The following is a 16451-nucleotide window of genomic DNA, read 5'->3' as shown; positions in this document are numbered from 1 at the left end:
CCTTTTTGATATTGGCAGCACAAGATAACAAATGATAAACCTCCAAGATAAAAACCTCCAAGAAAAAGAAGTTAACCATGACTGGGAGAATTACGTTTGGTCTCTGCTTTGCTATGAAATTAGTATTTAATTATGGGTCAGTCAATAAATCAAACAACACCACAAGTGATCCTCATTTGTTTGTTAATCATTGTGCATGACTGCTCTGGGCTAGGAATCAGTTCAGGCATCTGAAAACCCAAATGCCTCACATTAGAGAAACTCATGCATGAGACATCTATTAACAGGTGCTTTTAGAAACAACCCTCCTAATCTTTCCCTCCTGTCAAATGAGGATGACTATGCTCTTCTTCCCAGGGATGTTACAAAGATAAATCATTATAAAACACACTTAAGGAAGTACTTCAGTACACAGTGGGCAGTAAATCTCTAGAACTTGCAAGAGGCTGCAAGGCAGATGGTATCAACAGGTTCAAAAAGGAATTAGGAACATTCTCAAGGAAAGGGCCCATAGATGTATTCCCTAACATCACAGACACATCAGCTGTGGAGGCTGTGGAGAAAGGACTGCAGGAAATGCCTGGGCTCATGCCCTCCCCATGACCTCCCATTAAGCAGCAACACTGGGAGCAAGTGGACCAGTGGGCTGATCCCAGAGAGCATTTCTGTTTGTAAAGCTGTGAAGGAAAGTCCAGAAGCTGCCAGAAGCTAAAGTACTACCTGCTGTCTTGATACCATGTATAAAAAACACATAATGATTAGTGTGCAAAATTACATGTATCAGGAGATAAATCTACATGTACAAAACTACCTGATTTTGTCCTGTGACCAAAGACTGAGGCTCACTTGTTGCTTATTTTTCCCCACTGTCATTTAAAGCTTTGTAAAACATATTCATTAAGTCATTTCAGACATGAGAAGTTTCACACTTAGCCCCACCTTTCAGAAAAACAGAAGCTTCTAAAAGAAGTGGGCTGTTTTACTGATTTGAAAACTTGGAAGGTTGCTTTAGCTACTAGGAGAAGCTATAAAAGGTAGAGTCAGCATTTTCCTCCTTCACATTATTACTCTCACTGAGTTTGAGATATTTATCTCAAACTCAGAGAGCCATGCAGTTTAGAAGCACCAGCAAGTGTCAGTTTATTGAGCAGGAAAAACAGTGGGGCTGCAGTAAAATAAATACCGACTAATTTAATAAATCAAATTTCATAAATAAATAAAACCACAGTTTTTGGTTTCTTATTCTTCACTCAGCTGATCACAATAACCTAGGCTGAGTTTTAAGGACCATAAAAGCACTCCCTCTGTACAAATGACCAGAGCACTTCCAGTCCTGCAGCAGAGCTGCTCTTTAGAGGGGATGCTTCCATGATAGCAAATTCCAAGTTCCTTCCTCCACTGTGCCCTAAGACCCGAAGCTCAGAAACAGCCACACTTTCTGTGGCACTGCTTGTTCCTTTACTGCCAACTCCTTACCTTGAGAAGAGAAAGTATCTTTCTGTAATTAAAGGGGATTTAGGAACTTTAAACAATTACACAAGTAATACAAAATGTCACTAAACTTTAGCTCACCTACTTAAAATTTTAAAAGATGAACAAAAGAATGAGACCAAGATAAATCAAGAGCCTTTGAGATAACTGTTAACTCTGTTTATCATGGATAGTCACTACCCTTTAAAAAATAATCTTTAAAATATGAATTGGTTTCTCTGATTTTCTGAAGTGCCAGAGGAAATACTGAATCACCAATCAAGAAGACAACTTAAGACTTATCAATTTCCTCCTGGGGAAAGTATGACCAGGTTGCTTCCAAGCACCAGATATCTGAGCCACTGGCAGCCAACCTTATTTCCAGTTACAGGGGAACTCCACAAGCTGTTTCACCTAATATTCACAGGATAGTCACTAAGGTAATGACCCAAGGCTATTGTTCTGGCCTGTGACAAACTTCTCTCCTTATTTAACTTGATTAGGCATCACCACTATGCCTATTAACACGATGATAAAAGTGTATCTTGTAGCTGATTATGACACAGAGATTTTACAGAAACTGCAGAGATTTGAAAATGTATTAGTACTAAATTTGCTGTCTCTCAAGCTGGCCACGGTAACTAAGGCAACCCATTTTAAAGGTGGGGAGTTATGAAAAACTGCCAACCCTTTTTATCTACAGGGAACATGCAAAGGAATTAACCTGAAGAATCAACTGAAGTGCATACCAACAAGCTATCAAAGGGTTTACTGAAGAAGACTTTCTAATTTAACATTCTTGTGGCTTCAGGGTTTGTGACCACTGTGAAATTCTTCATGTTAGCAAATGTTAGGAGGTGCAGTATGTCTTTTTTCTGTGCCTCCACAGCAAAATATAAAACACTTACGTAAGGCTAAAACCTTACTCCCTGTGTAAACAGAATTACTTCTGTATCAAGACCTGATTAAAGCTATTGCCCCTTCTAGCACTCCCAGTCACTTGGCAAAGTATTTTTGTTTAGCTTCCTCCAGTTTCATACTCTCCATCCATGTACTGTTCACCCCCGCAAGCAGAGCCGAATCCAGACCCTGCCTGTCACAGGGCAAAAGCCTTGAATCTACTCCTGCTGTCCATGCTTAGGCAAATCTGGAGTGCATTTCTCCAGGGAAACCTGGCTTGTTCTGTCCAGAAATTAAGTATGAGCCTGGCAACTCAAAATAGTCTGGATTACATTGCTCAGACAGGGCTATTATGCTGGCTGGACATTTGTAATTTGGTCATGAAAAGAATTATGCATATATGTCCTGTTTTGGGAATCATGGCATTGTCATAAAAAAATACAAATCTAGGACTAACTGATATTATCTATAAATATGGTCTGGACTAGTAAAGTTAATGGATCTCTTCTTCTGTGAAAAATAATCATAAGCAGAAGACTGCAAGCCCTGGGCTTTCATTGGGAATATGTGCAAAGCCAGTCTGGGAGTACATGACCCTTGCTTTAAGGGCTCTGCTCCACTGTGATCACCCCCCCATACTGTGCCTGGTGTCTGCCTGGCTGATGGCTCCTCACTGCTTTTGTACAGCGAGCAGTAGAGAGGCACTGAAGAGATGGGACTTTTGGCAAGATAACAAAGCCAGTAACAGCAATTTATTTCACATATCCACTTGTCCTTTTACAGCAGAGTCATTAATGAAAGGGTTGTGCAGGAGGATGCAGAGTGTCCACCACAGGAGGTAAGAGTGTGGTGTGGCCCATGGCCTTGCTCAGCCTTGCCCCTCCTGCCAGCAAATCCCACACTGCCCTGGCACTGGACAGCAGGGTTAGCAAACACTTAGGAAAGCTGTGCTTTGTATACACACAAATTATGTAACTGCAGAGGTGAGGCATAAGAATGTGAAAGAATACAAGCACAAGATATGATGGCATCAGAGAGAGAAAAAAAATAAACTTCCCTTAGAGTAAGGAGGGCATTATCCAGTGCTGCTGGAGTGGCCTGCAAGTTGGAGATGTCACTTCCTTGACCCTGGGTACCACTCACATTTTCACACAAGGCACATGAGCACACCTTGGTGTCTTCCTAGAGCCAGCACTGGCCACAGGCAGCTGGTGCCACCTGCTGAACATTACAACATTTATAATCTGTATTGAGGGAAAATAAATCCCCACCAGAAAAGTCAAATTGTGCTGAAATTAGACTATATCTTACACATAGAAGAATTAGCAGAGAGCTGCAATGAGCCCAAGACAACTCAGTTTACTTTGTAAAATCTTTGCCAAGTACAACTTCTATTATTGTACTATATATTTCAATCTCAGAAACAAAGCCTGTTAAATCTGTTTGGTTTAAAATTTTCGTATTGTTATAACAGAAATTGATTCAATATTTTCTGTTTGAACAATTGTTTCTGCAACAGGATGTGAGCACAATATACAATGTCTTTGGTCTAAAGTAAATGCAACACATTTCTTTGTGGATAAAATATTTTATAGATTTTACTGTCAGTTAGCAAAAGACAAGAAAACCCTAGGGAAAAAATTGTCTTCCCATCCTTTTAAATCCTTGATTCAGCTGAGTGAAAGAGCTTACTGGTATAGGCTACTGACAGATATTAGGCTATAAAATTTGCCTTTCAAGTGCATGATGAATTTCCAGAACAATCTTAATAATAATCTACAGCTTAGTCCCTAACCTGTACAATTTGGATCTTGCTATGTTTCAAGTGCTTAAAGGACTTGACTGAGCTCACATAAATATCTTAGAGGAATTTGAGTGCTCAGCCTTCATGAAACACATTGAAAGTGTATCTTGTTTAGCTGGCACCTTCCACTTGAAGTGCAACAAAACAAAGGTGTTTCTCAATAAACTGGACCTTATGGCTCTTCACAAGCAAGAGAAGAAAAGAAGTTGTAGCAAGCTGGGTCTTTGTCTCTTATAATAAGTGACAAGATGAAAGGACAGTTTGTGCCAGGGGAACTTTAAATTGTATTTTAGGAAAATTTTCTTCACTGAAAGGGTTCTCAAGCACTGGAACAATCTGCCCAGGAAAGTGGCTGAGTCATCATCCCTGGAGGGTTTAAAAGATGTGTACACTTGGCACTTTGGGACATGCTTAGTGGTGGGCCCAGCAACACTGGGTTACTGATTGGACTTGATCCTAGAGGTCTTTTCCAATCAAAATGATTTTATGATTCTATGCTTTACCTGATAACACCATCCCTCTTCCACTGGTGTTTTTTACAGTAAGGCTTTGAAGAAGTAATGAATACATTATCTGCTAATTTCTCTCTCCAGATTGAAAGGAGAGAGGCAAAACCTAACACCTTCTGCTCCTCTCTGTCTTCTGCAGGATTCAGACATAAGAGCACCTTTAAAGTGCATTGAAAGTTCAGATTTGCCAGAGTCTCCATGTCTGTGGTCTGTGCTTGACTCAGCAAGGGACACAGATCACATTCAGAGTAACAACAGGGGCAGTGCATGTGAAACTGTGAGGAATGCTGTTCCCAGTTTTGCCTGCTCAACATCCCTTCATTGTATTGAATCCTGACACAGGAACATCCTGGCTACCATCTCCCACTTGGAGTGTGGGCTGTCAAGGACAGCACAGGTATGGTTTGCAGTGGCACACCAGGCTGGTACAGGGTTGGGAATCCACTCAAAAGCCTCTTTCCTTGAGCCAGCTTATTGCAGAGGAGGAATGACAGCATCTTGCTGCTCTGTGAGGCGGTACCTCCCAGCTCCTGATGAGTTTCTGCTCAGTGAGTTTAGCCTTTTCAGCTGACTAGCCAAACTGCATGGTGTAGTTACAAACTCCTCCACAGCACTGGGCACAAGTAAAAGAGTATCTCGGACCTCTTTTTATAAAGAGCTTTTCCCTCTGCACCAGCTCCAGCTCATTGCTGGCAAGTACCAGCCCACATAGAGAGCAGACCAGCAGCAAAGGCAATATTCATCCAGAGGTTATTTTTAAAATCTTGCAAAGTTTCAAAAACCTCCCAAGAATTCCTTCTTTTTGGGAAAGTCCTGATCCACATCCCAGATCCTATCTCTTCAGCAGTGAGAATGCTGAACTATAAGGCCTACAGGGTCTTGTACAGCTGTTCCTATGATCTTTTAGTGGCCTCTGCTGGCCAGGACTGAGATCCCCGGCATCTGTCTAAGTGTCAGTCCCAAATCCAGCTAAGATTTACATAGATATTTTATTGGTGACAGTAGCAGAGCCAACATCACCAGGATTGTATTAATCATCAGCAGAAAGTTCTCACTGGAGACTACTGTTCTGCTATAGCTGCTTGTTTTAGACTTGAAATATTTATGGCAAAAAAAAAATCTTGATGGACGCAAATGAAAATCAGTGAAGACGAATTTTGGATATTACTGCTGCCTTTGGATTTGAAACCGAGTCATCTGTTAAACCTTCACCTTTATGTGGTGTTGAAGAAATAGCCCAAAAGAAGACAGACTGGGAGTGTGCATGGCTGGGAGTGATCTATTTTTCCAAGAACATCATATTTATGGTAAAGGTGTGGACAGAAGTGGTCTCAAAGATATGGAAAATATCATTCTGCTTACTCAGCACTTCAGCTGAGAGATCTTGCAAAACAAACCAACAAACAAACAGCATGTCTGCTGTTTTCTGAATATCAGAAAAAATAGAGCTGCTTTCCTGATGTTCTCCCTTAGTGAAAACTCAGTTTTCCAGCCTCTATTTTACTTTTCTAGAGAGTATAAATTCACTGCAGCTAGAAGAATATAAAGCTCTCATTATAAACAGGCATTTTCCTCTTTGTTTCTCTGTGGGAGTTTGGTGGTCTTTCACTGAAGGATTTATCTTTGAGGTATCATAGCTCCAGGTTCTTTCACTTACCTTCCAACCAGTTCCCATTCTCTTACAGGCTTGACTCCACCAGTTGGAAAAGCCTGTTGATACAGAAAAGGTTAATTATTTTGTTAAAAAATAATTATAATAAAAGCCCCTCCTCTTCTGTTCAAGAGCGTTCCTACAAAATTTGGGTTTCATGTACTATAAATAAAACCCCATAAAGTCATGATTGATTTCAAACTGGAAACACAACAGTAGCACGAATCCTTTTCTCTGCATCTTTTCTTCTTCTTGGAAATTAGCTTAGAAAAACTTTTTTTTTTTTTTTTTTTTCCCAGTTCCTGCATTTGTTTCTAATTTGTTACAACAAAATCTTTTGTTCAGAGGAGCACTGGACTTAATTGTCTCCTTCAAAACTGTTCAGCTTTTTCAGCAGTACTGTGTGATTTTAGTTGGCATTTTTCAATAACGTTTTTTCCTACTGGGAATTCAAGTCAGACCAAAGTGCATAAAATACATCCACTGGAGGGCAGGCCTGAATCTGGCAAAATGTGCTGCAAAGGCCCAGAAGATACCAAAGTTACATTTTTCTGAATGAAAGCTGTCATGAATCAATCAGGACTGGAGACTGAAGAACAAAGAGATGGTCTTTTTTCTGAATGGATTCATGACTACAAATCTATATCATATAAAACAGGCTCCAGTAAGAGTTCATATCTAATAAGAAGGGCCCTAGATGAAGCTTAGGACATTGATTAAAATGAAAATAAACCTCAAATGACAATTATTAGCTGAAGTCAGCAAATCCCAAGAGGATCTATCCATATGGTACTGATCAGGCAGCACCAATCACTGGGGCTGAATTCCAGACCTGAACTTGGCCCATAGGCTCCCCATGTTCCCACAGCAGCTCTACCCTCCAGCAGGACTTGTGATCTGAGTCCTCTGGGGTGAAAATGCCTCCTGGGAGGTCCTTTCCATGCTGTGCAGGCAATCCAGAGGCACATGGGATGTGCACAGGCAGAAGCAGTGTCTGGCTCCATCTCATGCTCACAGCCAGACCAGCCCCTGGGCATGCTCAGGGAGGAACTGCTCTGGGGGGGCACCTGATGTCCACTCTCTGGATTTGCAATCTGTGCACTCTTTACTGCCAGGTCCCCTACTTCCATGGAGGTGGCCCTGCCTCAGAGTTAATTACATGTGACTGGACCAAGAACTTCATGCCGTACTTGTTTCTAGCAAGGACTCAGTTTTGCTCAGCAGTTTGAGATGTTAAACCTTTGACACTCCAGACAGAATTTTTGACTTTGAGTGCTATCAAAACCATAACAAAAGGAAAGAGTTTATTTCATGTGGCAGCTGAAGATCCCATATTTAATGCTGGCTGACTTTAATCAACCCTCAGTTTTATTTCTGACAAACTGAAAACTCAGTTTTCTTTTTGCAATTTTCATGGGTGCACATTAAATGATCTTCCTCCTTTCATCAGTGACTCATTCCTGGAAAGGCTATTTCACAAACAGTATCTCCATTCTGGAGGAAACAGGCTATTCCCACTTACATTACTCAAGTAGCTGCAGACAAACTAAAATACATTAAGTTAAAAGATTTCAAAATGCATTAGAAACATAGCTCAGAGACAGTCAGCTTTATTTCAAGTAGTTTTCTGATGTAATTGCTGTCCTTTAATGAAATCAATCAAGCCAAATATTAAAATCAACTAGAAATTCTCAGGGGCTGGCTGGAGACACTTTACAACCCATGGAGTCTGTAAGTTCATAGACGTCTCATAGTATTTAATAGTGGTCACACAAAATATTTAGAGTCTATTTTAATCAGAATCAGGATATAAATCAGAACAACTCCAATCTGAGATTGCTAAAAGCCAGTGAGACATTTGTTCAAGTCAACAGCTGCAGTTTTTACATATATTAGAATCTGTTTCTTGTAATGTGAATTAAAATCTTACCTGGAGATGTGAATAAGGTGATGATATAGTTGCCTTCATTAGCAATAACTATGGATGTGTTTAGAGTTGAGCTGCTGCTGCTAATTTTATCAAAGAAAACACACTAAAAATATTAAACACACTAAAGAATTCCTCAAACAAACAGTTAAATCCCCAAGGATTGGGGAAGGCATGGGTCTGAGAAGCAGGCGTTCCACACAGAAGAAAACCAGAAGTATAATCATATTTTTAAACAAAGACAATAGAGATAATTTTATAAAAATATAAAATATCTTCCTGGCAGTGTGTAGTATAACACAAAACCAGCATGTTACATGTCAGTCACAGGAAGAATGTACTTGAAAAAGACTCTTCTGGGGAATATTTGTAAAATGCAACACTCCTTAAATCATTCAGAGGTGCAAGTGTTACGAGTGACCAGGAATATTTCTAGCTGAAGGATAGTCCGAGAAGCTCTCTGAGATCTGACTACCATAGGTGAAATCAAAGGATCAGTAACTCCAACGTTACACTGAGTGATAAAAAATAAAACATTATTAGGGTCTTCTCTATGAAACTCCAAGATTGTCCTACTGTTGGTAGTGTAAGAATTTACCTCAGGTATATTATCTGTAAATAGGCCTTCCAAGAGTGTTCCATGCCAAGGAACATTTGTATTTATGAGACTGTTTCTGTTACACATTGCATGTGCAACAAATACTCAAAGGGAACAAGATAAGAGGTAGGCAAATGTTGAAATTACAAAACCAAATAAGAGTCTGGACATATGCAAGATTTTCCAGTGCTAAGCTATGTATAAATGACTTTAGGTTGATCTGAGTTCAGGTTGAACAAATAACAGCTCATGTAAATAGCTATTTTTGTCTCTGTGTCTGGATTTCTTTATTTTCAGAGGCCTGAAATCAGATTGCAAACATTACCTCCTCACATTTGCATATTTTAACAGAGACAGACATATATATTCCCTTGTTTTAATGACAAGAGACTGTCACAATCTCCTGTATCATCAATGTGTACTCATCCAGTAACCTCTGCATAAAGCCAAAAAATACAATGATCAAACACAGGCACCTTTTTCCATCACAGATGGCCCCTTTTGGCTTTCTTTATGAACATTTTATCAGCCTTGGATTGTTCTGACTTGATGAAGGGACCCCTTGGGAAAATGTTTTTCATATGGGCCACCCTTGCGGTCTTTATTTTCACTTCATCTTTTTGGGAAGCACTTTCAATATCTATACTCCTTATCTTAAATATTTGTTTCAATCTAATACATAAACTCCACCTCACCAGTGACACTCAACTGTACGTCAATCTCCAACTCCTGCAACAGACATTCACTTAAATAATAATCATAAGCGCAGCAGTAATTTATTACTTCTTTCCTCAGAGTACAAGAATAGTTTTACTTCTCCCACGTGAATTGTCAGCAGTACACAGAGTGGGGAATTTTGATGTCTTTCAGGGCACTTACAAAATTCTGGTACCATGTTTTGCTAAAAAGATTTTCACTGTGATGTGCTATATTTAAAGGGAAGCAGATAGGATGTTGTGCTTTTCCACTGTCTCCTCCTGATATTTTTCCACAGCTTTTTGGTTCCTTTTAGAGTGATTAGCATAAATTAGTAATGTTGTGCTGTCCCTTTGGGACTCTAGAACACTCCAGAGCAATAAGTGCAAACAACCTGTGGGGTTAGAAAGACTGAAAGGAGGACTGTCCACAATCAACAAGCTGCTTTAATGCCTGAGATCAAAGATTCCTTTGTTTGCATTCTGCCACAGCTCTTACACTCAGATCTATGAAGATATTTGGATGCTTCATTGCCAGGGGCATCAGAGGCAGATAGGCCATGAATTCTTTGCCATCTGCTCCCTCGGTGATTTGAAGCAGCATATGATGCCATGATAAACACATGAGATTTAACAGAGAACATTTAGCAGCATTTAACAGCAGAACAAAGTAAAAGCTTTCCAAGGGAAGCAGGCTATTGCCAGGCCCCTTCTGTGTAATTCCAGCCTAGCAGGATGAAGGGGTCTCTCAGGAACCAAGTTCCAATCTATCACCTTAAATATAGGACTGTGTCCATGGCAAATGTTTAATGCAGTGAGAAACACCCATATCTGAAAGGGCTAATGCTAATGGCATTGGTGCCAGTGACACAATGCCTTTTGTTTTCAGCCAAGGCACATCAGAACAGAAACTCAGAACTTCTGAAGACACTTCAATATGTGGCTTTTGCAAAGATAACTTTCCTTTTATGTGTCTATTGGTATAAACAGTCTTCTAAATAATACATCAGGATAATGTATCCAATAATGACAAGAAATAGCCACAATTATCAAGATGTGACCAGGAGCTTGTGACCAACAAGTGTTGGAGTCTCCACAGGAAATGGCAGAAATGTAGTTTTAATGTTAATAGACCTCCTGCTGTTTACAGCTTATTTCCTAAGGAGGTGTTCTGATGAAGTTTCCTTAAGGGCTGCTACTCCCTTCCTGCACCTTCTTTGGACCAGAAAGCACGAGGATGAAAGCCAGTATTCCCAAACAACACTGGCAGACAGAAAGAATCTACTATGTAAACATGGTCCACTCTTCAGAGGCTCATTTATTCCCATAAAAACGGGATCTAATTCCAAACCAGTCCTTGGCTGAAGCTTCATCTTTATTGATTCTAGAGGAGAAATACCTTTTTAGGACATAGAAATACCAGTTTTAGGACATCAGCAGTAATAGTAACAGTGCCTGGTGTTATAAAGAACTGGTTTGAAGATGACTAAGCAATACATCTTTCAATATAAATTAAATCAAGGTTCTAGCTTTCAGGGTTTCAGAAAAGGGTTTACAACATACTTGGACCAGAGCCTGCAGCTCAGAAACCAGCAGTAAAAGAGAAAGAAGTACAGATTGGTTTAATATAATTCCGACATTCTGGATATCTGTCTTGAGCTTTAAATGTCTGTGTTTGGCATTACTGAGCACATTGGCTAAGACCTGGACAGCAGTCTTGCCTTTTGACACTCATTCCTAGCACTGAAACCATGTGAACCTCTTCTTGCCTCACTTTCTACGTGTGAACTACACCAACACACTGAAAATCTGTGTGTTCTCCAGAGGGCTGGATCAGTCTGCATCAGCTGAATCTTCATGGTGATACCCAGGGGTGCTCTTTCACATCCCCTCTCTTTTTTCTTGCTGGTTAATCGAGTAATCAGGATCAGTCATTATGTATGTAATTAGTCACTGTTAACTCTGAATAAGCAGAGTTGCACTCCAAAATGCAGGAGTCTTCAAGCATGTCTCTTCTAAGGTGGGAGGTCTGACTGCAGCACAAAAAAGCTGTCCATGCTAGTTTCAACCAAGGTTAATTTAAATGTGAGTACCATGAGCCTTCTTGGATGCTGGACCAGTCTGCACTGAAGCCTGTCTTTGTTACTACCAGGACTGGAACTGATCAGTTAGCTTGGATCAGCAAGTGTCTGAATATCAGTATCATGAATACAAGCTCACAGCCTCTATATCATCTGTTTTTAGCAAGACAAGAATGTGACTATACTGAGTGATAATAAAATTATGGATGATGCACTGGGAACAGCACTGAAATTACCCTGGTTCCATAAACCACTGTTTCCAGTGGCACAGATTAAAAGGGAAGGCTGCAGACAGGAAACCTTGCTGGATTAGGACCTTAGAACTATGAGGCAGGTTTGAAAGACAACTCATCAGTAGGATCTTCAGCATTTTCCAGGAGGAAGGATCCACAGAGGAAGGGTTCATCCAAGCAGCCAGACAAGTACTTGCAGAAGGGATAAATGAATGACCAAGGTGGATTTTGCTGTCATAGCAGACACAGCTGCTTTGTTCCCTTTCAGCTGTTCTACAGTGTTACTGAACAGCTACTGCAAATTATGTTGTGTTCCAGCAGGGGATGGGAATACTCCTCACATGGACACAGAGGGGTTATTAGCAGGAAGAACCAAACTTCAGAAATCTGAGATTCTCAGGTCTGTACCCTACACAAGGAATCAGAAGCTTTTCAGTCACTAGCTCTCATGGTGGACACAGTGTGTCAACACTTTGCAGCATCCTGAGCATTCCTGTACCAATGTGAAAAACAACTATCCATGATTGCTGACAGTACCTGCACAGGGACATCTGTTCCTGCTGTGTCACCAGAAGTAGGAAGGAGGTTGAAACGTGATGCTGCCTGCAGGGAAAGGTACTTCAGAGGCAGGGAAGCAAAAAGAGAATTGTTTGAAAGCAATTCTCTCTTGATACTTGATGTCCATTTTCAGGATAACATACAGAGAACTAATCATGCAAATCCAAACTCAAGGGAAATAAGCCTTGGTTTCTTCATCTGGTGCTCTGAAATTCAGCCAGTAACACAAACAGCCAAAATCCCTGAGGTGACACAGTGCATTGTTGTTTTGTAGGCAATGCATATTGGATTACTGGAGACTCCACACTGTGAAATTATTATAAACCAGTAATTAGTTGGTGATGGTGATAATTTGGTTCAGAATTCTGAAGCCAGATAAAATGAACTGATTAAAAATAATGCACTGTTAACTCGGTCTCTTGTGCAATTAAAAACTCAGAGAAACTGACTGAAGTATTTAGAAACATAAGGAAAAACTGTAACTATTTAAAAATGTGCTCAGCTAACAGTAGGTTTGGGTCCTGAACTGGAAATTTTATTTCTTTAAAGGCAAAAGGACATGTTATTTCTCCTCACCTTGGAGAGTTCTCCAAGTGGTTAAACACAGTTTAACCTTTGGATGGTAAAACATGAATGTGCTGGAACTAAACAGTGCCTGGCACAAGTGAGAAGCTCATCAGAAGACGTTTTCTGATGTACCAGTGCTTTGGAAAAATACTTCCTGCAGGTGTTCTGAAATCACCTGGAGCTTTTCAGGAGCTGCTTGATTTAATTTTCAAGTCCCTGCTGTGGTCATACAGTCATAATCTGGTAGGTCCCTCACAATCAATTACCTTCTGCAGGTGTTAAGTGGTAAAGATAGCTCTGTCTGATGTTCCTGGCTTCTTTCTTTTTGGCCAAATTCAGCTTTCTTAGAGGACACAGAGGAACACAGCCAATGAACGGATGGCTCAGTACAGCAATATTTATGGGAGACTTCCAACCAGTTCCAGCTTTGGAGAAATGACACATTATTTGAGAGGTCCATAAAAATGAAGATTCAGAAGACAATTTTGACCAAATCCTTCAGTCTGTGAGAGAGGTAGGAATGGAACTGCATTCCTGAGAATGACAGGAGGTCCTTTTGAGCAACTCAAGAGACCTTGCTTGACAATATCCCAAACCACAAGGCCAAGAGAAGGATTGTGCAGCTGTAGCACTGTGCTCCTGAAGGGTCTCCAGGCCCTACACCAAAGCAGCTAGCACTGAGCATACTTTGGCAGCAGGCAGAGCTGCAGGATATCAAGGAGGTTGAACAGGCTGGAAGAGCTGATTCCATATCAGACCAAACAGTTGCAGACACTGGTCTGCAATTAGAATTCCTCTCTGAAGGCTTTTTATACTTCAGGAAAAAATCCCAAAACAACAGAAATATTTTGAGAAGGCTGTCTTATCAAGCTGCATTTGCTTGAAGAAAAGGACTTATTCCAAGCAACCAGTGCTGGTACCTAGAGCCCACCCAGACTGACAGCAGGAGAAGCAGAAAACAGGAGAAAAAAACAATTTTTAAAACAATTTTTAAACCAATTCTGCCTTAAAATAACTTCTATACAAAACCTCGGTATATCAGTGACAGCTGTGATTTTCAAAGATCATAGAAGCCCTCATATGGGCTGTTTGGTGTCTCTAAAGGAGCCATAAGAATTATGCACACACAGATTGCAAAGAAGCACTTTACAATTACATTTGCAAAGAAATTTACCTACACTTGTACACAGAGAAGTCTTTATTCTTTATCCAGCCTCCTAAGGAAATGACATCATTTGTGTATCACCCAATAAATTATAAACCTGCCTGCTGTTTTCAACTAAACAGAAAGAGCAGGAGAGGGCTCAGCAACAGCTAAAATTCTCCATGGTTAAACAGCTGGAGAGAAGCATTTGAGATGTTTTCATAAGGCAAAGGATACAGTGTGAGCATAGACAGAAGAAAAAACTGTTCAGAAAAAAGACCAGATGACAAAAAACCTTCAGCTGGACCTTGGAATAACTGAACCTTTCATTACAAATTCAAAGGTAATGAGGTTTCTTTAGTTTATGAAATATTCTTATGAGCTGAGAATATAATTTCACTCATTTCTTTGTATCAGACACACTGCTGTTTTTCTCCCAGCCTTCTTATAAAATATAATTAATTTACATTTTAAAGACCTTGATGGGTTTTCTCATCATGGAACAGTAAGTGAGATTAATAATCCTTAATAATCCATGAGCACTTAAGATCATGGATCATTTCCACAGTAACATTTTCTTAATTTTTAAAATGCACCTTTTATTTGATTTAGAGGCTAGTGTTAATTTATGAAATAAGAGGGAGAAAAGCTGAAGAGAGAGTCAGTGTTTATTAACCTTGCTAATAGGACAGGCTTTTTCAGGCAAAATGGATATATCTTAATTAGTAAAACGGTTGCACTGTCATTTAGTCAATTAATCCTTTCCAAACAAGGAAAGCAGTAGCAATTTTACTTGCAGTGAATGGAAATAAACTTGTCTGCACATTCTGTACACCAATTTACACATTTTGACTTTTCCACTTCCATCAGTAAAAATGCAGCCCTTAGATTCCCCAAATAAGGCAAATTTTCCATTATATCACTCCTTTTTCTTCCAATTAATTTTCTGTAACATCTCCGTTCTTTTCATCAAACACTGAATACAGAACTGTGAAAAGCCACCAACTGCAGGTTATAATTCTTAAGGTGTATGACCCATTTCTGAAAGTGTTCAATAGTCAGACAGGGATTGACTTAAATGGTCTCATGAAAACCAAAGACTTCAGATTATTTAGCCAAATTTCCTGTTCTTAGACACAACTGGACTGGCTCTGATGGCTTATCTCCATATGCTGGAAGGATATAAAGCAGAGACATCTGCACGCTACCATCAGTCCCTTTGAATTTTAGGAAGATTTTAGTGCAAGGTAATAGTATTTTCTTACCTTCTCTGTACACTGAAACCTGGCCCCTAAAAACCTTAAAACACAGAGAGGAGGATGACTTCTACATCATGGGTCCATTTCTTTGGAGGCTGGTGTCCACCACTGGAGCATGGAGATGCATGATTAATTTCCATTGGGATGACCAGGAAACTTCTGGAGAAAGGAGGCAGGGTGACATTGCTCTAAGAAAAAGAGATTAACTTTGTTTAATCACTATTGTTTCTGGACACTCATTCCATCTTTACTAGACTGGATATTTAGCTGATGGATAACAGTTCCAAAGAATTATCTATGCTTGATTTACCTAAAAAGTGAATTATGAACTGTGAATGCTTTCACTATAAACTGTGATAATGTTTTTGTCATGGTCATGTTAAGAAACATACTCAACTCTTGGCTCATCTCTTAAAAGATCAACTTTTTCCCTCAAGACTTGAAGAAGAAAAAAAGCAGTGTACAAGTTCAAGCAGTTGTTTGTAGCCAAAGAAATTTGCAGATATCCAGACCTGCATTCTGAACAATCCCTTGTCAATTAGACAGTTAGCAGAAACTTAACAGCTTTTTATTTCTTTGAAGTGAGCAGAGATAGTTTGTAGGTAGTATAATACAGTCTATTCTGCAGCTTTTTCACTCTGCTTTCCCATTTTCTATCTCCTTAGGCTTTTTACGACTTGTCTACACTGATCACTCTCTGAAATAAACTTCTCTTAGGGGCTTTAAGTATGCCTGGAAAGAAGTATGGCTCCTAGGAATGTAGTGTGTATTGCTGTAATTTCCATGCCTTTTAGTACAGAAGATTTGTGCTTTTCAGACCAAACAACCTGGACCACTGTAAAATGAGCAATCAATTCACTATGGATTAAAATAATTTTGTCTAAAGTCCAGCTTGCTGAAAAGAAAATAGAAGACAGCTGCAAGATGATACACTGAGAAATCTCCTTTCCTAGGAAATACAGAGCATTACAGGTTTCTTATGAGGCTCTGCAGTTCATTCACTCAACCCAGGCACACTTTCGAGACCTGTGCACTGAATTAAATCCCTGAACAGC

General features: G+C 39.8%; 1 protein-coding gene across 1 annotated transcript in view; it reads right to left on the bottom strand.

The window, feature by feature from the left end:
• The window catches only part of ESYT3 (extended synaptotagmin 3), a 46039-nt gene extending 30616 nt beyond the window's left edge, over positions 1-15423 (bottom strand). The window contains exons 1-2 of the mRNA XM_058839931.1: positions 15403-15423; positions 6341-6393 (exon numbers count right to left, since the gene is read on the bottom strand). Coding sequence (XP_058695914.1) covers positions 6341-6358 — 18 coding nt within the window. The 5' untranslated portion in view covers positions 6359-6393; positions 15403-15423. The remainder of the gene's footprint in view (positions 1-6340; positions 6394-15402) is intronic.
• Between the last annotated feature and the right edge of the window lie 1028 nt (positions 15424-16451).

This window comes from Poecile atricapillus, chromosome 5, assembly GCF_030490865.1.
Source record: "Poecile atricapillus isolate bPoeAtr1 chromosome 5, bPoeAtr1.hap1, whole genome shotgun sequence".
NCBI lineage: Eukaryota > Metazoa > Chordata > Aves > Passeriformes > Paridae > Poecile > Poecile atricapillus.
The sequence above is the reverse complement of the archived record's forward strand: the minus strand, read 5'-3'. Positions and strand labels throughout refer to the sequence as shown.